Source organism: Streptopelia decaocto (assembly GCF_964273445.1).
Source record: "Streptopelia decaocto genome assembly, chromosome: 1".
Classification (NCBI taxonomy): Eukaryota; Metazoa; Chordata; class Aves; order Columbiformes; family Columbidae; genus Streptopelia; species Streptopelia decaocto.
In genome coordinates, this window is record NC_138663.1 from 210,946,873 (window position 1) to 210,972,674 (window position 25,802).

General features: G+C 52.5%; 2 protein-coding genes across 5 annotated transcripts in view; one reads left to right on the plus strand and one right to left on the minus strand.

The window, feature by feature from the left end:
• Positions 1-10,844, plus strand: part of PGM2L1 (phosphoglucomutase 2 like 1) — a 51,251-nt gene extending 40,407 nt beyond the window's left edge. For all 4 annotated transcript variants that reach the window (XM_082043299.1, XM_082043298.1, XM_082043300.1 and 1 more), the window contains 3 exons: positions 1,470-1,659; positions 2,134-2,267; positions 7,130-10,844. In XM_082043299.1, the coding sequence (XP_081899425.1) occupies positions 1,470-1,659; positions 2,134-2,267; positions 7,130-7,232 (427 nt within the window). In that variant the 3' untranslated portion in view covers positions 7,233-10,844. The remainder of the gene's footprint in view (positions 1-1,469; positions 1,660-2,133; positions 2,268-7,129) is intronic.
• A 7,169-nt stretch (positions 10,845-18,013) lies between these two features.
• On the minus strand, positions 18,014-20,328 carry TPBGL (trophoblast glycoprotein like). The gene has a single exon (XM_082060669.1). The coding sequence runs from the start codon at positions 20,299-20,301 to the stop codon at positions 19,228-19,230; it is 1,074 nt and encodes a 357-aa protein (XP_081916795.1). The 5' UTR covers positions 20,302-20,328; the 3' UTR covers positions 18,014-19,227.
• Positions 20,329-25,802: the final 5,474 nt, after the last annotated feature.

Consider the following 25,802-nt stretch of genomic DNA (forward strand, 5'->3'; position numbering starts at 1 on the left):
CCAGTGTAAGTTGGGGAACGACCTGTTGGAGAGCAGTGTAGGGGAAAGGGACCTGGGGGTCCTGGGGACAGCAGGGTGAGCATGAGCCAGCACTGGGCCCTTGTGGCCAGGAAGCCAATGGTACCTGGGGTGGGTTAGAAGGGGGTGGTCAGTAGGTCAGAGAGGTTCTCCTGCCCCTCTGCTCTGCCCTGGGAGACCACACCTGGAATATTGTGTCCAGTTGTGGCCCCTCAGTTCCAGCAGGACAGGGAACTGCTGGAGAGAGTCCAGCGCAGCCACCAAGATGCTGAAGGGAGTGGAGCATCTCCCGTGTGAGGAAAGGCTGAGGGAGCTGGGGCTCTGGAGCTGGACAAGAGGAGACTGAGGGGTGACTCATTCCTGGGGATCAATATGGAAAGGGGGAGTGTCAGGAGGATGGAGCCAGGCTCTTCTTGGTGACAACCAATGATAGGACAAGGGGCAATGGGTGCAAACTGGAACACAAAAGGTTCCGCTTAAGTATTAGAAGAAACTTGTTCCTGGTGAGGGTGGCAGAGCCTGGCCCAGGCTGCCCAGGGAGGTTGTGGAGTCTCCTTCTGTGCAGACATTCCAACCCGCCTGGACACCTTCCTGTGTAACCTCATCTGGGTGTTCCTGCTCCATGGGGGGATTGCACTGGATGAGCTTTCCAGGTCCCTTCAACCCCTGACATTCTGGGATTCTGTGATTCTGGCAGAGATTTGTAACAGAACAGAGGTTAAAGGAGCAGCCTGTTTTCGATAGACAGCAATAAAACGAGGAACACGTCTATGTCAGAATGAAAAGTCATACTGTGATAAGCCCAGTTTATAGGGAGAAGTTCCTCGGCTTTAATGGGATTATTAGCACAATTACAGCAAATCATAGATGCCATTGATTTTCCTGCCAGCCCAGCAGAAAGACCAATTGTGGAACCTGGAACGAGGAAGCGCAAACGCTGATGGGCGTTTGTCTCTTTGTGGCACTTGGGAGTTCGCTGTGTCACAAGCGAACTGCAGCAGAAACAATTCTGCACAACTGGATTAAAAAGCTGTCAGCGATCATGATAACAGAAGGATTCATCTTCTAGTCACGATGCAGAGAATGGCCTCTGTAGAACAAGGAATAAGTGGAATATAGTGAAGGACAGCTTATATTTCAACGTGGTGTAGGAATGATACTGTATATTAATTTACAGAGGGCAACTGAGGCTGCACTTGCCCAAATGGTTGGTTTTTATTTCTTTGGTTCTGAAACTTTTGCTTGAATTTACAAATAGCTTAAGATGATCTGAGGAATGCTGTGAAATCGGCTTCAGAGCCCAGACATTTCCCTATAAATATCTATTTCCACGGCTGTGAGAGCTGCATTCTGGTTCTGTTATTGCTTTTCCAAACCGGGACTTTTCTTTACATACCAAATGTGCAGAAAACTTCTGAATCTTATAGCTGAAAATGTCAATCTGCTTGTAGGTACGGATATCACATATCCAAGACTTCCTATTTCTTGTGCTACGATCCTCCTACGATCAAAAGGATATTTGAGAAACTTCGGAACTTCGATACCCCTCAGTGTTATCCAAGCTTTTGTGGGATTTACAATATTTTACATGTACGAGATGTTACCACCGGCTACGACAGCAGCCAGCCAAATAAGAAATCGGTGAGTTGCAGAGTATTATTGCAGGAGGGGTTCTCTTTTTGAGGAAATTAAAAGGTAAATGGACCAAGAACTGCGCAGAAAGATGTTCTTTGTCAGCTAAGATGCCAGTATAATTACCACCCTATATTAAGAACACTCAGCAACATTTACTGGGAAGAAAACTGCTTAAATGTTAAATGGCTTCACGGTAGTGTTGACTATTTTGATATAACAATGACTAAACTTTTTAAATTAAATAGTTTGAGGCTCCTGCAATTCTTAAGCTGTCTATCGGGCTTCCAGGTGTTGGAATTGCAGTGGGAAGCAGTGCCATTATCCTGAAATATTGAGTCTGATCCAGGCGATAGGCAGCAGGTTTCAGCACATTTATTTAGCTTTCTATGTGCTGAATGTTGTATTAAAATAAAAATAAGAAACCCCACCGCATTTGTGTTCATTGGGGTGGTCTGTAACAAAATATTATTGTTATTACAGGTGCTGCCGGTGAGTAAAAGCAGCCAGATGATCACTTTTACGTTTCAAAACGGTTGCGTTGCCACCCTTCGGACCAGCGGGACAGAACCAAAGATCAAGTACTACGCGGAGATATGCGCGCTGCCTGAACAGAGGTCGGTGGCAGGTCTGCTGCAATGTGCTTTTGGGCTGAAAAATGAAATTTGAGGTCTGTTCCCTGTGTGGAGGGGGATTCTTCTGCCTTCTTGTAGACCTGAGCCTCAGCTGACTGTTCCAGCCTGTTAAACTGGCCAGCGATGCACATTCCTGCTCATAAGAGACCCCCCTCTCCAGTGAATAAGACAAAAAAGAACTGAATTTTCAGCATCTGGTACTGTAGGAGACTTCTTTAATTAACTTAATTCCCCAAGTTCCAGTATAAGTTGGGGAGCGACCTGTTGGAGAGCAGTGTAGGGGAAAGGGACCTGGGGGTCCTGGGGACAGCAGGGTGACCATGAGCCAGCACTGGGCCCTTGTGGCCAGGAAGCCAATGGTACCTGGGGTGGGTTAGAAGGGGGTGGTCAGTAGGTCAGAGAGGTTCTCCTGCCCCTCTGCTCTGCCCTGGGGAGACCACACCTGGAATATTGTGTCCAGTTGTGGCCCCTGAGTTCCAGCAGGACAGGGAACTGCTGGAGAGAGTCCAGCGCAGCCACCAAGATGCTGAAGGGAGTGGAGCATCTCCCGTGGGAGGAAAGGCTGAGGGAGCTGGGGCTCTGGAGCTGGAGAAGAGGAGACTGAGGGGGGACTCATTCCTGGGGATCAATATGGAAAGGGGGGAGTGTCAGGAGGATGGAGCCAGGCTCTTCTCGGTGACAACCAGTGATAGGACAAGGGGCCATGGGTTCAAATTGGAACACAGGAGGTTCCACTTAAATTTGAGAAGAAACTTCTTTGTAGTGATGGTGGCAGAGCCTGGCCCAGGCTGCCCAGGGGGGTTGTGGAGTCTCCTTCTGTGCAGACATTCCAACCCGCCTGGACACCTTCCTGTGTAACCTCATCTAGGTGTTCCTGCTCCATGGGGGGATTGCACTGGATGAGCTTTCCAGGTCCCTTCCAGTCCCTCACATTCTGTGATTGTGTGATTATTCTCTTGCAATTATAAAGTCATGAAGTTGTGCAAATATCCTTAAACCTAGGTGGATTCCTGTTGTATTTGCGAATTTGCTGTGTTGCTCTGAGTTTCTGGATAGCAACTAGAGGTCTCTCCCCTTCTGACAGCTGCCTGGATTCAGCTTCTTCCAGTTGAAAAGGGGAGATAAAAGCATAGAGTGTGTTTACACCACTGAAATCTTTTGAATCATGTTTTTAAACTGTTCTGAACTGACTGTGGAGTAACAGCAGGTCAGAGAAGTGGTAGAAGTTCTGCACCCCACTTTTCGGAGTGGCAGCTCTTACCAGAAAATTGTATTTATTTGGTCAGAGAACTTTCTGATTGTCTGGTAGATGAAAGCACTTCTTAGTTTATGTGGGAATGGAAGAGTTGTGGTGAATGGAGCCAAATGCAGTTGTTGGACCGTCACGAGTGGTGTCCCCAGGGCTCCGTGTTGGGGCCAGTTCTGTTTAATCTCTTCATCACTGATTTGGATAAAGGGATCAAGTGCACCCTCAGTGAGTTTGCAGACAACACCAAGTTGTGTGGAGTGTTGATGTGCTGGAGGGTGGGAAGGCCATACAGAGGGGTCTGGCCCAGCTGGATGCATGGGCTGAGGCCAATTGTCTGAGGTTCACCAAGGCCAAGTGCCGGGTCCTGCCCTGGGGTCACAGCAACCCCAGGCAGCGCTACAGGCTCGGGGAAGAGCGGCTGGAAAGTGCCCGGCGGAAAAGGAGCTGGGGGTGTTGGTGCCAGCGGCTGAACATGAGCCAGCGTGTGCCCAGGTGGCCAAGAGGCCACCAGCATCCTGGCTGGTACCAGCACTGGTGTGGCCAGCAGGCCCAGGGCAGTGACTGTCCCTGTGCTGGGACCTGGGGAGGCCAAACTGCCAATCCTGGGGGCAGTTTTGGGCCCCTCAGCTCAAGGCTCAAAATGGTGGACCCAGGGGCACCAGAATCACCTCAGAACACAGAAATGGTGTCCCCAGGGGCACTATAGACCACCTCATGGCTCTAAATGGCAGCCAGAGGGGTGATGAGATCACCTCAGCACACAAAATGGCAGCATCAGGGGCACCAGAACCACCTCAGGCCTCAAAATGGTGGCCAGAGCGGGGGTGGGATCACTGCACAAGAAAGCCCTTGAGGTGCTGGAGCGAGTGGAGAGAAGGGAACGGAGCTGGTGAGGGGCTGGAGCACAAGTGTGATGGGAGCGGCTGAGGGACCTGGGGGGTTCAGCTGGAGAACAGGAGCTGAGGGGAGACCTTCTGATCTCTGAACTGCCTGAAAGGAGCTTGGAGCCAGGGGGGTCGGGCTCTGCTCCCCAGGAACAAGCGCCAGGAGCAGAGGAAACGGCCTCAAGTTGCCCAGGGGAGGTTGAGGTTGGATGTGGGGAACAATTTCTTCCCCAAAGGGCTGTGGGGCACTGGAACAGGCTGCCCAGGGCAGTGCTGGAGTCACCATCCCTGGAGGGGTTTAAAAGGCATTTAGATGAGGTTCTCAGCGACACGGGTTAGTGCCAGAGTTAGGTTAGGGCTGGACTTGATGATCCTGAGGGTCTTTTCCATCCAAAATGATTCTGTGCTTCCATAAACCGGAGAGTGGACATGGTACCATTTGATGTAGACGCTGAAGAAAAGGAAAGACACAGTGGAGCCAAACAGCTGCACCAACGAGGAAGAAATAAATGCTAGAAAAATTGCCCTTAACCTAATTTTAACACAAGTCAAGGCCAGATGCTTTGATGCTTCATTTGGGCTTCTGCTGTTGTTCATTCTGGCAAGTCAGAAAAATACATCGACCTTGAATTTTAGTAATACCTACGGTTAACAACAATTATTATCTGGAACAGAAAATTGAAAAGCTTTCAAGCTTCCCTGGTTCGAGGCATCAAATGGTCTGTAGGAACCTCAAAATACACTGTTCTCTGTAATAGCTTTGCGAATAGTTTTATGAGTTGCTGTTTATTGATTATTCTTAAAAGCTGAGCGTCAGGAAACTCAGTTTTATGGCAGCGTTTTTAGGTATTTTCTTTCAAAGGAAGTGGTGGCCTGAAGGGCAGCGATATATTCATTATTGCCAGTTCCACAAATGAACACAGCAAATGTAAAGAAGCCTGGTTTGTATTTTCTCCTTTAAAAACAGCCTGAGTTCCTCTCCCTCCAGTGAGACATTGCGGGTAGGAGAGGGATTATGGAGTTTTAGAGGAGTGCTGCAATATCTTAGTGTTTGTGCGTGTGGATGTTGCCTTTTTACTCGAATAAATGACTGCGTGTTTAAATAAGGAAAGGATCAGTATGTTACAGTGTCCCCTTGTGAGCCGTGACACTTTGCCTGATTACTCAATCCCCCTAAATTGCACCTTAGTCAAAATAGAATCAGATACAGAACGCCACGGAGAGAAAAATATGGGGTATCGATATTTGCTATTAGAAGCTCATTCTGACTTTTTAATCCATTTACAGCCTGTGTCTGACCGGTCGTGCATTGGTTTTGCAGTCCTTAGTTCTTGTGTCCCCTCTGGAGCGCAGAGCCCTCTTGTGGCCGTTCTTTTTTAAAAAAATTAAATTAAAATTGCGATAGTCACTACCACAAAGTAGCTTGTTAGAGCAAATGGATGGAGTACATGGTCTACTTTGACTTGAGTGAGGCATTTGACACAGTGTCCACAGCATCCTCACAGCTGAACTGAGGGAGTGCGGTCTGGATGAGCGGGTAGTGAGGTGACTGTGAACTGGCTGAAGGGAAGAAGCCAGAGAGTCGTGGTCAATGGGGCAGAGTCCAGTTGAGGCCTGTATCCAGTGCAGTGCCTCAGGGGGCAGTGCTGGGGCCGGTGTTATTCAATATATTCATCAATGACTTGGATGAGGGAATAGAGTGACTGTCAGCAAGTTTGCTGGTGACACCAAGCTGGGAGGAGTGGCTGACACGCCAGAGGCTGTGCTGCCATCAGAGACCTGGACAGGCTGAGAGTTGGGCGGGGAGAAATGTAATGAACTAGAACAAGGGCAAGTGTAGAGTCTTGTATCTGGGCAGGAGCAACCCCAGGTTCCAGTGTAAGTTGGGGAATGACCCGTTGGAGAGCAGTGTAGGGGAAAGGGACCTGGGGGTCCTGGGGACAGCAGGGTGAGCATGAGCCAGCACTGGGCCCTTGTGGCCAGGAAGCCAATGGTACCTGGGGTGGGTTAGAAGGGGGTGGTCAGTAGGTCAGAGAGGTTCTCCTGCCCCTCTGCTCTGCCCTGGGGAGACCACACCTGGAATATTGTGTCCAGTTGTGGCCCCTGAGTTCCAGCAGGACAGGGAACTGCTGGAGAGAGTCCAGCACAGCCACCAAGATGCTGAAGGGAGTGGAGCATCTCCCGTGTGAGGAAAGGCTGAAGGAGCTGGGGCTCTGGAGCTGGACAAGAGGAGACTGGGGGGTGACTCATTCATGTTTACAGATATCTAAAGGGGGAGTGTCAGGAGGATGGAGCCAGGCTCTTCTCGCTGACAACCAATGATAGGACAAGGGGCAATGGGTTCAAACTGGAACACAAAAGGTTCCACTTAAATATGAGGAGAAACTTCTTTGTGGTGAGGGTGGCAGAGCCTGGCCCAGGCTGCCCAGGGAGGTTGTGGAGTCTCCTTCTGTGCAGACATTCCAACCCGCCTGGACACCTTCCTGTGTAACCTCATCTGGGTGTTCCTGCTCCATGGGGGGGATTGCACTGGATGAGCTTTCCAGGTCCCTTCCAATCCCTGACATTCTGGGATTCTGTGAGTCTCTGCATGCTGATGCTGGTAGGAAACATAGAGCTACTCCATCACCATCAGATCTTGGTTTGATTTTATTTTTAAATAGAATCTTGGCATTTATCAACCCCCTGACGTGATATTATTCTCTTTCTAGTGACAGAACCGTGCTGGAAGAAGAACTTCAGCAGCTTATTGAAGCTTTGATTGCGAATTTTCTGGAGCCGGATAAGAACGGACTGATCTGGCGCTCTGCTTAGGTCTCCCATCACTTCTGTTCAAAGGAGCGACCGCCGGCCCGCGGCGTGTGAAACCGAGGACCCAAGAACAGAATTCAGTTTAATACGTGTGTGTATGTGTGTTAAACAAACAGCTCCAGTTGTATTCTCTAAAGAAGAAGCATTCTTTTGTCAGGCTTTTCACCAAAGTCTGGGCTAGAAAATTGAGGTAAGGAGAGGACATGAGAGAAAAGAACAGGATTTATTATTATATTAATATTAAATTCTATTTATTGTTACAATTTCCTGTCCTTTTGACCAAATTAACCCGCACCAATGCTAATGAACTGCCGTTTAAGACAGGTGATCTTAGCCAGGAGATCTTGTCTTAAGCTCATTTCAGGTATCAATACCTTTTGTGTGAAAAAGTTGGAAATTTGGGCAGCGTTTGAAGGAAACAATCGCTCCAAACTGACAAAAAAAAGCCTGCTTCTTCCTAGCTGTGTGCGTGAGTGCTGCTATCATCGTTACAGGTCTTAATTTCCAAAGTAATGCTGAAGTGGAGCTCAGCGCTTGGCATTTCTCATTTAGGCGACTTGTTCGATATGACATTTTCCAGCTATTTAAGTATCTTCTGTTGGTCAACGTGCTCTTGGTGCAGTGTGTCTTTCCTGTGCGTATCTTCAGATATCAATGGCGAAACAATAGCGGCAACACGCAGGTCCATGTTTTGAATTACATTGTGTATTTCCGAGGCTTCCAAAGGAGGAAAAACATACTTATTCCTCAGTTAAACGGCCCATTTTAACTCCTACAGGCCTTGTAACCATTTTTTGTCTTTAAAGGGACTGTTTTGGTTTTGTTGGCTTGAATTCATACTGTATATTAAAAAAAGGAAGAAAGTGGAGGTGAGACACTGACATCCTTGATTTGATTTTTCTTGTCACTAAATCATTATTAATTTTTTTGTCACATCTTACAAACAAATTTGTTAGAACAGCGGTTTGCAGACGCTGTTATTCATCATCTTTTAGGGCAAATTATTAACAATTTCCCATTAGCTGTTTCCTACCTTTGCTTGAGCAGAAAGTGATAAACTGAGAGTAATAGTCGCTACTAAATTTCTAATACATGCCTTCAGAATAAAGTCAATGATGTTCTGGGCATCTCCCGCTATCACTTTGCAGTAGTTACATAAATAGATAAAAACGAACATTTAACCTCTGTATCGAAGGTTAAATTCAAGCCGTTGTTTTGCCGCTATTGTTAAACACATTTGTCCTTATTCCACCCTTGCAGCTTGATGCCGTAGGATGGCGCCGCGTGTTTTGTTTGTACGTGTCGCATCTCGATGGCTTCAAAGAGCACCGAGGTTTCCGTGGCCGCGCGGATATCGGGTATTTCATGCTGACAGCAGCTTTGCACTATAACCGCGGAGAAGTATTTTTGCTGTATATGAATGTACGTGTCCTGCAGAAGCTCCGTGTGTTGCACAAATTCTCCTTTACCGCCCGTATTTATTTATTTTTTATTTGGAGAGAAGGTCTTTCCGAATGGTTCTGCAGCCGAGTGAAATGCATCGAACGCCAAAAAGCTTGTTTGTTATCGATTGTACATTTTACTGATGCGGCGGGGAAGAGAAGCCGAAAGCATTTACGCTTAAGATTATCCTCATGTTATTGTGCAGCACTCGGAAGGCGTGAAGACATTTCTGGCTGCCGCTTCGTCTTCAGGTTCACAAAAAGGTGCGAATCGTCATGAATTCGACAGAGGCTTCGCCATTTGTTCCACCGACATCAGCTTTAAGCTTTTAGGCGTTTGGGATTTTTGCTTTTTAAGTTGCTTTCTTAATAGTTCAGAAGAGAACGAGCGACTCGGAACAGAAGTTTGAACAAAGGTGAACACTGTAAAAAGCGTGTGGTGTATATCGTAGCCATTAGCATTAGGAGTGACGTCTTGTGAGTTATTTTTGTGCTCCTACAAAGAGCAGGAATCCGCAATTTCCCAGCGAGATCTGCTTTATATCAGTAGGCGAGAGTTAGAAACGCAGGATGGAAGAAAATGGTGATTACGTTCGCAATCGCCGTTCGTAGACGTCGGGAACTGTTTGATATCTTTAATTAAAAACACAGGGTTTAAGTATTTGGGATTCTTCTCGTCGATAGATTTGAGCAGTAAGTTCTAGGCGGAGCGGCGCTTTTGGAATGACAGCAACAGGCACAACGTGTTGAATGTATTTTAAGGGTTAGAATAACTATTGCTGTTTTTAAAGCGCTGCTACCGTTGTTTTCCTACCGTATTGGAACCGTTTGATATATTTATACTGTTCCATTTCTGGAACTCTTTATCTCCTCCCTCCCATCTCGCTTCCCTGACTTCTGTTACTGTGAAGGACTCTAATTCTTTGGTTTTCATTGCCCTGGAACTTTGTTATATGTTGTGTTAAGAGTTTGTTGGGCTTGTGCACAACCTTGTTTTCAGTTGTCAGCTGCTCTTTACTACTTTACAGATAAGAACAAAAGCTTTGCAGACCCGAGTAGGAAGCAGATACCAGATCAAAGTCCACTGCGGATTTGTTTAATAGGCGCTTCCAGTTCAAATACACCTTTTGAAAGGTTGGTCTACAGCAAGTCATTGCCTTAAACTCTTAATTAGCCAGTCAATGATTTGGTTTTAGCGTTTGATAAAATGAGGAGGGCTTGGTTTTTTTGGCTTTTCCCGTTTTGATGTGACAGGTTTCATCTCCGTCCCTCTCAGATACGTGGTAAACTTGTTTCCGCCAGCCTGGGATGGGACCTTTGTAAGGAGAAGTGGGATCTGCCCCAAGTAGATCTCCCGATTTCCTTCATTTTAACTACTATTTGATTTAAGTAGGGGAGATGCTTCTTCGTGTCACCCGCAGCCTAAATTCAGAATTCAAATTCAATGTATTTCTATTCAGACGTTGAGGTGAGTTACAACACGCAGCACACGCTGCCTGGGGCTCCTCCACCCCAATTCGCACCTGATTTCAAGCTGTTGCTGTATCTTTAGTTGGAGGATGTTGACATTTCCAGTGGTATTCCCCGATTTACAGGTACTCAGCACTTTGTGTCCCCTCCTTGGCTTCAGGATTTCAGCTCCTGTTTTATTAAAGGGAGCGCGTTATGGGACACTCAGAGAAGCCGCCAGGTGGGACGATGGTTTCTGTCGTTCGGAGCGGGGTGGAATGCGTGTTCTGCTAGAAAAAGCACTTGGATATTCCCTTTAATTTTAAAACTATTATTGTTACCGCTTCATTTTGTCTTCTCCCCCTTTTTTTGCCACATTTTCTCCCCAGGTAAGATGCGGGGGGGGGGGACTCTTTGTGTGGTGACACCTGGATGGTTCAAGTCCAGCTTGATACCCATTTTCCATCCTTCTCCACCCTTTGTGTGCTCAAGAGAAACTTTGTACGAGGTGATTGAAGTACCTGAAGTTGCTTCATTCTCCTCATCCGGAATCCTGGCGAGTTCTGGATCTGTTCTCCTGTTCACGCGGTGGCTGTTCTGTAAAACTCGGGCATATTACAAATACAGAGTGAGAATTTGCACTTTTCGGAAGTATTTCTGTGTGTATTGCTATGTGGATTTAGCTGAATGAAGTGTTAGAACTAATAAAATATTCTCTTCGTAGTTGCAATCCTTCGCGTTTCTTTGGTCTTTGTTCAAACGCTATTGCCTCAAAAACTGAGCTGGGACACAATTGTTCCTGAATTGGTGTAGGAGGAGTATTGACCGTGTGTTGCTTGGACACCTAAAACCCCCAGAACATCAGTGTTTCCTGAAGAAGATGATGATGATGCTAAATGTCACCTATCAAATGGTGACATCGTTTCCAAGAGTCTCGGCACTGAAGTTGGCCCAGGGCAGAGCACCAAGGTTGTGACCCCAAGTCACCGCTGATGCCACCAGGTGGGAAGAGTCGGATGTTTGGGGCCGTAGAACAAGCCAAATTTGAGGAGAATTTCGTGTTTTGGGGGTGAAATCGCTTTGGGAAAAGCAACAGCCTAGAAAGGAGCTGGTGGAGGCTGGGGACAAGAGGACCGGGGGAGAGGAGCAGCGACCATCTAGGGTGGGCACTGCAGGGGAGAGATTCACCCAAAGGGGTGGAATTCACCCCAATAAAAGAGGTTTCAGCTCCATAAAAATCCTACCAGGAAAGCTGGTGAAGACGAGGGACCATCCTTCACTGCTCCCCCTCTTCTCAGATCACCCCGTGCTGGGGATTTTCGGGGTGGTTCTGGTTCTGAGACACAAGCTGATTTCAACCCCAGCTCGGCTTTAATATTTTGAAGCAAATTTAAAGCATCGCAGAGGTTGACATCAATGATATCGGGGTGCAGCAGTGAGTCCAGGAGGGTTCCCGCATCCCTCGGTGATGGCTTTGGGCTTCATCCCAAGGGGATCTGCGTGTTAATTATTATGTTTTAATTTATTTTTACATTTTCTCCTTGCTAAGGCTGAAGAGCCTCCCTGCTCCGCATCGGGGCCGCTCTCCTGCCAGCTCGCCAGAATTCGCTCCCAATTTTATCCCATGCTACGGTGACAATGTAACAGACGGAGAGACTGAACTGTACCCCCGAATCAGGTTTTTAAATGCAAATTGCTGCGGGATGCAGAGGTAGAGGGATTTATTTGGGCTGGGGGTAAGGGGAGCAGCAGTGTCACCCCCTGACACAGCCAGGTGGGGACCGGGGGGGACAGGACAGGGACAGGTCAGCGATGGTTGAGCCTCCACGGGCTCCACCGCTCTGTAATTGCAGGAGCTGGCGCTGGATGTCACCGTGAGCCCGTGCAGAGGGACAGAACCCTGGTGGGTACTGCAGGTGTGGGGACAAGCAAGGGACAGGCTGGGGACAAGCAAGGGACAGGCTGGGCCACCCCTGGGGTTTGGGGCTGGGGGGCAGAGCAGCAGTTTGTGCTTCAGGACCCCGGGACAGGGTTTTGCTGTCCTTGTCCCTGTGGAACGGGGACATCTCTTCCAGGAGCCACCACGGGGCACGTGGGAGCGGTTTGGGGGACGAGAGTGTCACAATGGAGGTCCCAGTGTCCATCCTGGCCAAGCACCAGGGCTTGGGGACAGTCACCAGAGGCTGGTGAGTCCTAGCAGGTGCTGGTGTCTGGCTTCACATTCCAGTCTTGTCAATTTAAATGTTCATTTAGGAACTAAATTAATTACCAACATGCCAAGCCCAGCCTATGTGGCCTGTCTCTTGGGTTCAGCATTCCGGGGGTTCTCGAGTCAACTCTGGAGCCCATGGCTCATGGTTTAGTCCTGCTGGTTGGGTCCATCTTGCCAACGGAGGACATGGCTGGTGCCTCAGGTGCTCGTGGGGACCACTTCAGCAGCAAGAAGCGATGAGGGTTTCTTCCTCCCATCACTAATTAGTTCTTTTTGTGTGCACAGAGCACCTGGAGCTCATTCGAAGGGCTCGGAGTAAGGCTAACAGCTCCCAAAACTGCTCCTTGGGGCCAAGGGGAGGCCCTCAACTGTTCTGCTACCCAAAAGGGAAACTGAGGCACAGAGCACAGGAGAAACCACCACCCAAAAGCCCAATGCTACAGCCAAATTCATCCCACATCCCCCAGCTCTGGTCCATGGGTGATGGACCTTGCTGGTGAGGCACCAGTCAGTGGGACACAGGGTCCTTGGCAAGGAGGTGACAGCGACGCTGACCCCTCGGTGTCACTGCTGTAGACGTGGGCAGCCTGGCCAGTTCTTGCTCCTTCAAGAGGTAAAGGGCAGGAGGTGAATCCCCCAGATCATGGCTGCACCCTTGGGTCCCCCCAGCCTGGAAATGGGTCCCATGGGGATGGAAAGGGGTTAATTCTGTGCATGCAGAGCAGCATCTCCATGGGCTGATTGCTCAGGGGTCCATCCTGCCCATGCAGAGCAGCATCTCCATGGGTTGGGAGCTCAGGGGTCCATTATGCTCATGAAGAACAGCATTTCCATGGCTTTGGAAGTTCATCAAGGCCACACAGAGCAGCATCTCCAATGGGTTTGGGACTCATTGTACCCATGCAAAGCAGCATCTCCATGGGTTGGGAGCTCAGGTGTCCATGGTGCCCCAGAAGAACAGCATCTCCATGGCTTTGGGAGCTCATCCTGCCCATGCAAAGCAGCATCTCCATGGGTTGGGAGCTCAGGGATCCATGGTGCCCATGAAGAACAGCATCTCCATGGCTTTCAAGGCTCATTCTGCCCATGGAGAGGAGCATCCCTAGGGGTTTGCGGCTCATTCTGCCCATGCAGAGGAGCATCTCCATGGCTTTGGGGGCTCATCCTGCCCATGCAGAACAGCATCTCCATGGGTTTGGAACACAGGTTCTCTCCACTTGCATGTTACAGAGATGATCCTGGCTCCTCTTTGTGAGGAAGATGGAGACCTCCCTAAAAGGACTTCACAGAAAGGTCCTTTCCAGAGACTTCATCTGAAGCAGGAAGGTATGTGCAAATTGTACCATGGTGGGGAGGGAATGGAGCTGGGAGCATTGCTGGGACCAGTCCCACCAGTGCAAACCATGGGAGGGGGAAGGACCCGCAGGGAGGGAACTGGCTTTGTCTCCGTCCAAGCTGAGGATGTGTCCTCGGAGGAGTCTGAACAATTAGAAGTGATGAAGATCATCTAAAAATAGGTATTTGTAAATGTCAGGCTGGTGAGTGCTTGAGAAACGTGCTGGGAGGGTGGAGAAGCTCTGCGGGTTTGGCTGGTGCATCCTTCTGCAGGATGAGGGACCAAAACCCATCTGCCCTGGGTTGATCCTGCTCATCCTGGCTCTCCAAGATACCCCCACACCCCCAGAAACTGGTTGTCATGAATCATCCTGGATATAAGAATAGTGTGGCCAGCAGGCCCAGGGCAGTGACCGTCCCTGTGCTGGGACCTGGGGAGGCCAAACCGCCAATCCTGGGGGCAGTTTTGGGCCCCTCACAACAAGAAAGGCCTTGAGGTGCTGGAGCGAGTGGAGAGAAGGGAACGGAGCTGGTGAGGGGCTGGAGCACAAGGGTGATGGGAGCGGCTGAGGGACCTGGGGGGTTCAGCTGGAGAACAGGAGCTGAGGGGAGACCTTCTGATCTCTGAACTGCCTGAAAGGAGCTTGGAGCCAGGGGGGTCGGGCTCTGCTCCCCAGGAACAAGCGCCAGGAGCAGAGGAAACGGCCTCAAGTTGCGCCAGGGGAGGTTGAGGTTGGATGTGGGGAACAATTTCTTGCCCAAAGGGCTGTGGGGCATTGGAACAGGCTGCCCAGGGCAGTGCTGGAGTCACCATCCCTGGAGGTTGGACAGACGGACATGAGGTTCTCAGGACATGGGGCAGGGACAGGGGTGGGGAACGGTTGGACTCCATGATCTTGAGGGTCTCTTCCAACCAAAATGATTCTGTGATTCTCCATGGCCAGAGGCTGTTTCTGTGCCACGTTACCTCAACACGAGCTGCAGAAGATCCCAGCTCTGCTTTGGGTGGGAGATGGGGTGGGGAGGGATGGGCTTTGGGGCTGACACCGGTCCCTCAACCTATATTATTTCTCAGTGAATTTTGATAGGGGTTGACTTCAGCAAAGCCATGACAAGCACCACGGGATGATCCCAGCCCTGCCACTTGGGTGTTATGCTGCCAAAATCCCCCCACAGCTGCTCTGCTCCCCACTTTCCAAGCAAACAACGGGACCCTGGTGACACGGGGACACCCAGCAGCCACATTATCCCCTCTATCGCCTCCAGCCCTACCAGCTTCTCCCTCATCCCCAGAACCCCGCCTGTCCCCAACGTGCCCAAAACTTGTTTAAAACAGCTGCAAAACAGGGTTTATTTGGAAAAATAATCCAGATTGGGGCAGATTAGTAGAAACGTGTCCTTCCCCATCTGCCTGGGCTGTGCTGTGCCAGGTCCTGCAGGGCTGCCCAGAGCCAGACTTGGGTGAAAAACGGAGGATGAGGTGGCCCCATATTGGGGACCCGTGTGACAGGGAGGACATGAGGCCATGGGGGTGTCCTGGGGGGTGAGGGGAGCTGCTGGGGTTCAGATTTGGGGCGTGGGGTTCAGATTTGGGGTGTGGGGAGCTGCCTCCCCCCAGCCCAGCTCTGATCATCCTGTGTGTCCTGCTGGGCAGCCCTGCCTGTGCCTGTCACCCCAGGGGGGTCACATCACTGCTCGTGCCGGGACCCCCCCATCCCTCAGCATTATCCCAACTGGGCTAATTAGAATCACAAATAAATAAGCAGGATCCTATTTAATCCTAATTTCTTTGGCAGGACACTTGGGCCACCCCTGAGCCGGAGGAAGGACAAACAGAGCGGGGACCATCCTGGGCTTGGACGTCCCCAAACTGCCCAGAGTTTTAAGTGAACCTGCTGAGGTTTGAAATCCATTTCTGTGGGTTTTCTGCCCAAACCCTTCCCTGCTATCAGCAACTTGGCCCTGCTTTGCTTGTGCCTCAGTTTCCCCAATGGGTGAGGGTAACAGCTCCTACTCGCTTTTCCTAAGGGAATAAATGAAAAGCAGAGGGTTTTCTTCCCTTTGTTTCTCCCTCGGTAGGTTTGGGTTAACCTCTGCGAACAGAGGATGGGGATGAAGGAACCTGGTGTGAAGCTGCTCGGGGAGAATGAATTGTTATTAACTCTGCGTATTTTAGGAAGAGGGACGCGGCTGTACCTGATTTTCTCCGCTGCCCAAGTGCTGGGTCATTGCATCTCCATGGTCAGTGGGGAAGAGGATGATGCTCCAGCCCAGTTATTTCCACTCGATAAATTAGGCAGCAATCGAAACGCCGGCATTTTTGGCCTCTCCTGCACTAAATGAAACCACGCTCAGTTTGTCTCTTATGGCTCCGAACACCACGGAGCAAAAATCCTTCTTGAAACGCTCTTGGGCTGCCCTGGTCCGGCAACACGAGCACTTAAACCCCACAAGGATCTGTGTAGGGGGAGGATGGATGCTGCCCCCATGTCCACCTCCTCAGCTAAATCTTGACCCAAGAAATGGCTGAGAACTTTGGGAAATAAGGGTTGAAAAGCAAATCCGAAAGACCACGCTGGGTTGCAAAGCAGCGACAGCTTATAACCATTTCTACACAGCCCTTTTTGGGTTTTCCCCCTGTTTTTTGGTGATGAGCCACTGCGGAGGGATCTGAGCATCCTTTGCTTGATTCATATCGCAAATGCTGTTTATATCCTGCAATTTGTTCGGCTTGAGGAGAAGTCGGGGTAACCTTTGTGGAGAGAGACCACACGGAAACGCGACAGCAACCGCGTCGCTCTGAACACACAGCTGTCCTTGGGAACCCAAAAAGCACATTTTGGAGTCTCAATTTGCTGACAAGTCTTGGTTTCACTAACCCAGAGGTTCCCAACCCCTGCTGATTTGTCATGCGTGGGGTATGCGCTGCGCAGGATAATATTGACATTAACAAGCCGCAAGAATGACGCTCCTGCAGCTGGTTTTCCACCCAAACACTCGTGTCCGCACGTCACTTTTGCCGGGCTGATGGGGCTTTGCCTCCCCGGAGACGGTCGGTGCACCCAGCGAGGATGGGGAGCGATGCTTCGAACTTCCCAGTGCTGAAAGAGGAGCATCCTCATCCCTGGGGACCAAAAGCCACCGCATCCCTCTCTTTGAGCTCAGGGAAAGCTGGAGCAACACCGGCCACCCTCTTCGGCAAAGGGTTTCGGAACTGGGATGTGTTTGGCCAGTTTGTTATCTGCCTGGAGGTGATTTCCTTCCTGTTATCTATCGCCAGGCACTGGCAGCATCCTCCCCACTGCCAGATGTTAAATCTCAGCAGGACTTCCCAGCATCATCCCAAAAAATTGATGGTGCTCCGGTGGAACCGTGAGCCGGGATAACCCGCGATGCTCAGCACTGTCTGCTCCTGGTGCAGGGTGTGAAATCCCCCCTTGGCCCTTTCTCTTGCTCTGGGGATGCGTTTTGGATGCACCGGGGTGGAAAATGGAGGGAGGAGGTGGGAATGTGGATGAGGGTGAGGGACAGGCTGAGATTTGTCCCCCATAAGCCTGCCCGCTAACTTATTGCACGGGGTGGCAAGGTGGGACCGGAGCCCACAAGCTCCTGGGATAGCGAGGAAACCTCAGGGAAAGGTCCCCAAAATGCGACAAGTTTCTGCTGGAACAACTCGTCTCCAACGAGCTGAGCTCTGGGGGTCTCTGGGGCTTCCTTGGGGACTGAGAAGCAGCTCCCTCCTCAGCAGGACCGGCCCAGAGCACCCAGGAAAATCATTTGACTCCCGGTGCCGTATCCCTACCCGAACACAGCTCAGACGAGCGGCTCCGCGCACATCCCAGCCCCTTTTCCCTACCGGCTTGGCCACCGCCACCCTGGGCTTGCAAGGGGAGGAAAAGCAAAGGGGGAAAACGCAAAGGACCCTGCACCAGGTGCCTCCAGGGGATGGAAATGTTAATGATAACTGTGCTTCCCCCCCCCCCGCAGAGCTTTCTGCCCAGCGCATGGGCTGAGCACACACACACACACGCTCAGGGGACCGTAAATCCCCCAAACTCTTATTTATAAACCCAACACGCCGGGTACCCGCTGCCCCCGCATCAAAGATCCCAAAGCATCGGCAAACACCGGCGCCGGCTGTGAGGATGCAGCCCCATCCTCACCCGTATCAGCTTCCCGGTCCGGAGAAAGGCAAATGCAGACGTATCAAAACGCAACGCTTAATTTTTCAGCCCGGTACCGAAACTCAGCGTTTTAAGATGCAAGATCTTAAGATGCAAGATCATTGCAAGATCTACAGCTTCACTTTGGGAAACGCTGCGAGTTGCAGCCCCGCGCTGCCTCTCCCTGCATCTGTAGATGCTCCGCGCTCCGATACCTCACAAATTAGGTACCAAAACACCCAGGAGATACAAGACACTTTAGAAACTTATTACCTGGACAGTTTTCCCAAGTCCCTGCTCTGTTTCCAGGACTGAGCTCTGCACGAGCCGTGCAAAACCTCTTTGCATCCCCGGCCACCTACCAGCTCAGGAGCAAAAGTTTCTAAGCACAATTAGGAGCCCAGAGCTGCTTTACCCAGCAAACCGACCGCAACAACGTCATCTCAGCCAGGGGGATATTCAGAAACCATCACAAGCAGCTGTATAGAAAATAGACGATAAGAGCGGATGCAGCTTTCGATATATTTGCTCTAGGATATAGTAACAGGCACGGTTCTAAAGCAAACACGGGCGGATAAACTAGGTCGAGAGCTTTTGCTCGGCTCGTTTTAAATGACAAAGTGCTGAGACAGCCTAGTCTAGGATATATTTTAGAGGCAGAAAAGGGCTGCCCCCGCATGCCCTGGGGAACATGCAGGCTGCCGGCGGGGGCGTTTCCTACACAGCTGCATCGTTTTGTGCCTGGAAAGAGCTGGAAATGGCATCAAACTAAACCAAATGGATTAAACGGGCTCGGAAAAGCACGTCGCTTCTCCGGGGGAGCGGCTGGACGGTGTGTTTTACTCTGTGTTTGGAGCAAAAGGGAAAAAAGAAAAGAAATCGCATTAAGTTTCGCATCCGTCAAATAGAAATCTAATAGGAAAGAGAGCTGTACATGGTCAAAGTCAAGTCCAGGCTCCAGGAACATCCAGGAGGACAGTTTCGGGTATTGCTCGCTGCGTCCTGGGATGTGCCAAGCAAACACAGCATCCCACAGCCACCGAAAAACCCGCCGCTGGAGAGGAGACATGAGAAGCAGCTCATCGTCCTCCCGGCAGCACCGGCTGAGCGTTACGGCACCCGGGGGACGAGCCGGATGCGCATCCCCTGCCCGCGGGTGCTGGGATGGGGAAGTGGATCCAGCCTGCGGGAATCAGTGCAACGGGGTTGATTCTGGCATGGTCCAGAGCCCCCAGGGGAGGGTGCACCCCATTCTCATGCACACCAGCACCCATCCCCGAGGCCGGCGTGTCCTCAGAAACTGATTTTCGGCGGTGCCGTAGCAAGGGGACGGGGATGTGGATGCCGGGAGCGGAGGCGTCGAGGGGCGGCATGGTGGGTGGATGCCGGGGGTGCCGTCAGAGGCCGGGGGTGTCGATGGCGCTGGCGCGGCGGGGGTCGGCGTCCTGCTCATAGCGGTAGTGGTAACCCTCCATCTGGTCGCGGCAAGCCTCGCGCAGGTTGTGGAGCCAGCGCTTGATACCGCGGCGGTTCAGGTAGAGCACCATGAGGAAGACGATGCCGATGAGGGCCAGCACGATGCTGAAGAAGACGTACGAGGCCGTTTCCAGCTGGCCGGGCTCGCCGTCCTCCTCGCCCGTGCACGCCAGCCCCTCGGGCCGCAGCCGCAGCAGGACGGCCCCGCGCAGCGCCGGGGGCCCGCTGCAGCGCAGGCTGCGGGCGTCGGGCACGCGGGCGGTGGCGGCGCGGAGCCAGGCGAGGAACGGGCGCAGGGCGCAGTCACAACTCAACGGGTTGTTCCCCAACGTCAGCCGTAGCCCCCGCAACCCCGGCGCGTCCAGGAGCCGCAGCTCGGGGGCCGCCAGCCGCTGCAGCGAGTTGTTGTGCAGGTCCAGCTCCTCCAGGCCGGCGGGCAGCAGGGCGGTCGGCAGCGCCCGCAGCGCGTTGCCCGCCAGCTCCAAGCGCCGCAAGCTGAGGTTGCGCAGGGCCAAGGCGAGCTGGTCCTCCAACGGGGCGGCCAGCAGCGCCTGGTTGAGCTGCAGCGTGCGCAGCAGCGGCACGCCGGCGAAAGCACCGGCGGCCACCGATTGCAACGGGTTGTGGCTCAGGTCGAGGGTACGTAGGGCGGGCAACCCTTGCAGAGCCATGTCCTCGACGGTTTGGATGTTGTCGTGGTGCAAGCGGAGCAAGCGAAGGTCCGGCAGCGGGCGGGCGGCGAAGGCGGCGCGATGCAACACGCTCAGGTTGCTCCCGACGATGCTGAGGTTGTGCACGGTGAGCGGCAGCTCGCCCGGGGGTTCCTCCAGCCTCTCGTACCGACACTGCACCAGCTCCGGGGTGGCCACGCAGTAACAGGCGGACGGGCAGCTCCCGGGGGGGGCGCCGGGGGTCACGGCCAAAGGCAGCAAAGCGAACCCCAGCCAGGGCAACCAGCCCCCGCTGCCCGCTGCCCGCACCTGCCTGCGGGCCATGCTCGCTGCCCGGGCATGCAGGGGTGGGGGGGGTGATGCAGAGGGGGGGTGATGGAGGGGTTGGGGAGTGGGGGGGACGGACCTGCCTCCCTTCAGCCCCCCCCCGGGGCTGAGCTGCCTCCGGCGCGGCGCCCGCACACGGTGGCTCTGCGGGAAGCGGCGGCCGCGCCGCTGCCCAAATCGGGCTGGGGGGGGGGAGAGGGGGGAGGAGGAAAAGGAGGAGGAGGAGGTGGAGGAGGAGGAGGAGGAGGAGGAGGAGGTGGAAGAGAGCGAAGGGGGATGGGTTGGGGCTGCCTGGCGCTGCGGGCTGGGCGGAGGAGCGCGGTGGGCAAGCTGCCGTCGGGGGAGAGGCGCGGCTCGCCGGGCTCGGCTTGGCCGGGCTCGGCTTCTCACGGTTCGGCTTGCCTGGGCTCGGCTCTGCTGGACTCGGCTCGGTTCGGTGTGTCGCGGCTCGGCTCGGCTCGGCTCTACTGGACTCGGCTCGGTTCGACTTGTCACTGCGCGGCTGGGCTCGTCTCGGTTCGACTCGGCTCGACTGGACTCGGCGCGTCTTGGCCGGGCTCGGCTCGGCTTGGCTCTGCTGGGCTCGGCTTGGCTCCGCTTGGCTTGGCTCGGTTCAGCTCGATTCGGCACCGCTCACAAGCGCCGGTCCCCGCCGCTGCGGGGGGGGGGGCGCTGACGCGGTCCCTTCCATCCCAGGGAGGGGTTGGGGGAAGTCGCGGTCCCCATCGCGCCCGGGGAAGCTTTGAGGGGTGTCCCCGTCTCCTTCCAGCCCGGGGAGGGGTTGGGGGCTCTCCCGGTCCCTTTTCAACACGGGGAGGATTTGGGAGCTGTCCTGGTCCCCTTCCAACCCGGCGGGGTCAGAGGATGTCCCAGTCCCCCTCCAGCCCTGGAGAAGATCTGGGTGGTGTCCCCGTTCTTTCCCACCATGCGGGGAGCTGGGGGCTGTTGCGGTGCCCCCTACCCCAGCCCTGGGGAGGGAATGGGGGCCGTCCCGGTCTTTTCCCAGCCCATGCAGTATTTGGGGGTTGTCCCGGTCCCCTTCCAGCCCTGGTCCCTATTGCCCAAAAAGCCGGACATCCCACAACATCCCTGAGGGATGCAGTGTGGGGAGAGGCACAGGCAGGTTTTTCATCGCTGCCTCCAAGTTATCACTGCTTTGGCTTTTCGGAACTCGCTTGCATCATCCCTCGTGGGTCCCCATCCCCTCCCAGCTTCGTGGGGAGCCGTGGGGTCCATCCACCGACACGGTCCGTGCTCCTGGGAGAGGGCAATGCCGAGGATGGAGAGGTCATCGCTTTTATTAGACTGGCTTGGAAATAAATAACCTGACCGGCACGGGGCATGCGGCGCTGGCCCCTTGTGCCCTCCCGGCTTTATTTTCTCTTTATTGTATCCGCCAGGCTAATAAAAGTTATTACCTCTGCTGCAAAGCCTGACTTGGTCTCGCCACCATCCTGGGGGGCTGTGGAGGGCTGGGGGGGCACAGGCTGCTGTGACTCTGTGGTCACAAGCCCCTGGCCATGGGGGACGGTGTTTGGGTGGGTGTGAGATTTTTGGATGCACAACTGGGGGCTGGGTGCGCTGTGTTCATTCCGCAGCAGGATTTGGGTGCTGGACCTTCTTTGGGTGCCTAAATACATCTATGAACCTGAGCTGGGGGTTGCATTAAATAAACTCTGTCCTGTGTACATTGTCTCCTGGATCTTGATGTTTCGCCTCCTCCCCACCATTGTCTCTCATCCCGACCTTTTTCCCAAAGGATTTCCCCCCCACACACACCTTGAGGTTCCCCCTCCCTGAAGCTCTCCTGAATTTTGCAGGGACTGGGTGAATTTTGGATGCTGGTGTGATTATTTGGCTTGAGCTTGTGGGAGGTACAGGGGGAAAAGAACAAACTTGGGAATATATCAACTAATTGGGTGCTGTTCAATATTTAAGCACGGGGCAGCATCAACTCTTGCTCCCAAGGAGGAGGAGTGGGGAAAGCCCATGGGTCGTGCACTGCAACACTCATGGACAGAGCCTCTTTTCCCCCCAAATAGCACTTTGGGGCCCATTTATCACATTTAATTGCTACATTTAATGAATCAATAGCACTGTTGAAAACAAGACGGTCGGTGGGCCAGGTGGAGGTCCTGGCAACCTCTTATCTGCTGGGCTGCAAATGTCCCAGCACCTTTTAGTTCTCCTCTGCGGCTCCTTGAAGAAGAAGCACCTGCTGTAAAAAGAATGAGGTTGAGGCAGGGTGTCTTCTCTCCCTCTCCAAAAGCCATAAAACATGCTCAGTGAGTGACGTTAGAGGTTACAGGAGAGCAGAAGCCTGGCTGCAGCTGAAAGGGAGCTGAACCCTTTGACTTTGAAGGGTGGAGATGCTCCAAGGTTTGGAGAAGACGTGTGCTGTGGTGCCGTACTGCGCACAGACCCACAGGATCCCAGAATGTCAGGGGTTGGAAGGGACCTGGAAAGCTCATCCAGTGCAATCCCCCCATGGAGCAGGAACACCCAGATGAGGTTACACAGGAAGGTGTCCAGGCGGGTTGGAATGTCTGCACAGAAGGAGACTCCACAACCTCCCTGGGCAGCCTGGGCCAGGCTCTGCCACCCTCACTGGGAAGAAGTTCCTTCTCATATTTAAGTGGAACCTTTTGTGTTCCAGTTTGTACCCATTGCCCCTTGTCCTATCATTGGTTGTCACCGAGAAGAGCCTGGCTCCATCCTCCTGACACTCACCCCTTCCATATTGATCCCTATGACTGAATCACCCCTCAGTCTCCTCTTGTCCAGCTCCAGCGCCCCAGCTCCCTCAGCCTTTCCCCACACGGGAGATGCTCCACTCGCTTCCTGCATCTCGGTGGCTCTTTGCAGCAGGGTGGCTTTGGGGATGTGGGGGCTCTCACCTGGTGGCACCATGGTGCCTTTCTTGCCTGCTGCAAACACCCCAGACTTCCCCAGGGATGGCTGGTGTGGGGTCTGAGGAGGGGGTTGATGAAGTCCCAGAATGGGAGATGGATGTCACCATCATCTCAGCAAAGCTGTGAACCTTCAGGGAGCTGCAGCTCTGCTCCCCGATTCAGTGTGGTTCAGCCCAGAACCATCTCAGGACCTCCATCCTTTCAGATGCAGGTGTGGAGGACAGAGCTTTTCCCCACTTTCTCCTCACAGCCACTGTTTTCTGGCCTCTCTCCAGTTGGGTCATCACTCTCTTGAAGTGTAGAGCCCTAAACTGAGCCTCCAGTCACCCCACAGAGCAGATGGACACCCCAGTCTTCCTCCATCCTCTAAAGGATGGGTCACTTCTGGGTTTACGGTCTCCTCTTCCCATCCATCCTGTTGGTCCTGCCTGTTCGTATCCTCTCTAGCAACATCCCCGTGTCATTGCTGGTTGGCTCTGGATCTGTTTTCCAGTTCTGACATCTCGACATAGACCCCCAGGTTGATGCTCTTCATTCCCAGTCATTAATTGTCACACTAGATTGTGGATCCCTTCAAACACAGGCTCCCCATTGAGCCCTTGTTGGACTTGGATCGGTTTGGGATCCTCCTACACCATCTCCCCCAAACCATAATTCTACCTTTGAAATGATGTTGAAGATTTTTTGCTGTTAAAGGTGAGGAGATCCACATTGCTCCAATACCACGAGTCCATCACCACGTCACAGGACGAGATTAGGTTGGGTTGATGCGATTCGTCCCTACAAATCCGTACAGACCGTTACTCACCACCTCGTTATCTTCTTGAGGCTTTCAAAGGCAATCGATTAATTGCACCATGTCTTCAGTAACTGGTGGAAAGCCACCTGCTCTGTGACAATGCTTCTCCTTCCCCCTCTTTGATGCTGCTCCGTGGTATTTCTGGTTTTTCAGCCCAGGGACGTGCAAACACATCTCTGGTTCAGAGCTGGAGCCTTTTGGTCTTCCCAGCTCCTCTCCCACTGCTTCCCACCCCGGCTTTTTGCCACTAAAGCCATGACCCTTTGTCTCACCTGTCACACAGGAATGGTGAGAAGGGAAGATCTGAAGACATAATCAAAGAATCAAAAAATCATTTTGGTTGGAAAAGCCCCTCAGGATCATGGAGTCCAACCGTAACCCACCCCTGGCACTACCCCATGTCCTGAGAACCTCATGTCCGTCTGTCCAACCCTCCAGGGATGGTGACTCCAGCACTGCCCTGGGCAGCCTGTTCCAATGCCCCACAGCCCTTTGGGGAAGAAATTGTTCCTAAATCCAACCTCAACCTCCCCTGGCGCAACTTGAGGCCGTTTCCTCTGCTCCTGGTGCTTGTTCCTGGGGAGCAGAGCCCGACCCCCCTGGCTCCAAGCTCCTTTCAGGCAGTTCAGAGATCAAAAATAGGTGATTTAAAAACAATAGGTGGTTTAAAAAGCAGATAAAAACATTTTTCTGGCTTTTACACTTCTCCCGGGCACATTTTCAAGTCTTGCTCCACAAATGTAAAGACCGAATTGCTTTTGTAGGACGATGCTCTTGCACAACCTTGAGTCCTTTTTAGCATCGGTGGTGGGGAAGAGTTGATGTGCCGGTTGCGATATCATCCTGAGATGTGTCGGGACGAAGGGGGAAGGAGCAGAGGAGTGCAGAGCTCATCACATACAGTGTCTCTCTGCCTCCTCTGCCCTCTTGGATGGGGCATTTCTTCTCCTTCTGGCCTGTCTTTTCCTTTATTTTTCTTTTCCTAAGGGTCCCTTTCAAGTGGTGGTTTTCTGCCCCAGCCATGTGCTTTGGATTGTGTAAGAGTATCCCTTTTGCTGCTAAGAAATCCTATAATCTGTAAATAGTAGCATTTGAACCCAACAATTAACCTTTGCTCAGCAAATGCCGGTGGCAGCCAAGTGCAGCACCCCTTTAAAACTCATGCCTGTGACACTGGAATTGCTCGTTTCTTTGTGGGAGAATCCTTGGAAAAACGCTGGAAAATGAGGAATATTTTCTTCTGACATTTTCCACGTGAAACTGTTGGAAACGACAGCTTTTCCTCTTAGAAATACCCTCCCACCTGTATTTGCAAGTGGTTTGGCACTGAAGTGACAGGTCCTGTTTCAGGTTTTGCTTTGTCCCAGGTGGCTTCTTCTCCCTCCCTTGCATGTACCCACTCAGGTTTTGTAAAAATCTGCTTTTATCCCAACATGGGACAGTCCCCTGGATGCTGGAGAATGGGAGAATAAGTCCTGGATTTGGTGTGTTGCTCCAGGGATGGCACAAAGATGCGATGGGCAGTGGGGCTGCGAGTCAGGCTGGGACTCCCTGGTCCCATGGCCAAGCTGGTTCCCCATGACCTGACAGAAACCACCTTCTCCTCTGCTGTTTGCTCAGCACGAGCAGATAAGAAGTGGAAAATAAGAGGCAAGCCAGGATGGGCAGACAAAACAAGGTGGGGACACCACGTCCCTGCAGGCTGTGTCTGGTCCGGTTATCACTGCTGTCATGAGTTCACCCCTGCGATCAGTGGCCACCAGCAGCGACCAGCCAGCTGGGTGCTT

Excerpts from the sequence above, each read along its gene's own strand:
- TPBGL (XM_082060669.1), bottom strand. The coding sequence starts at position 20,301 with ATGGCCCGCAGGCAGGTGCGGGCAGCGGGCAGCGGGGGCTGGTTGCCC.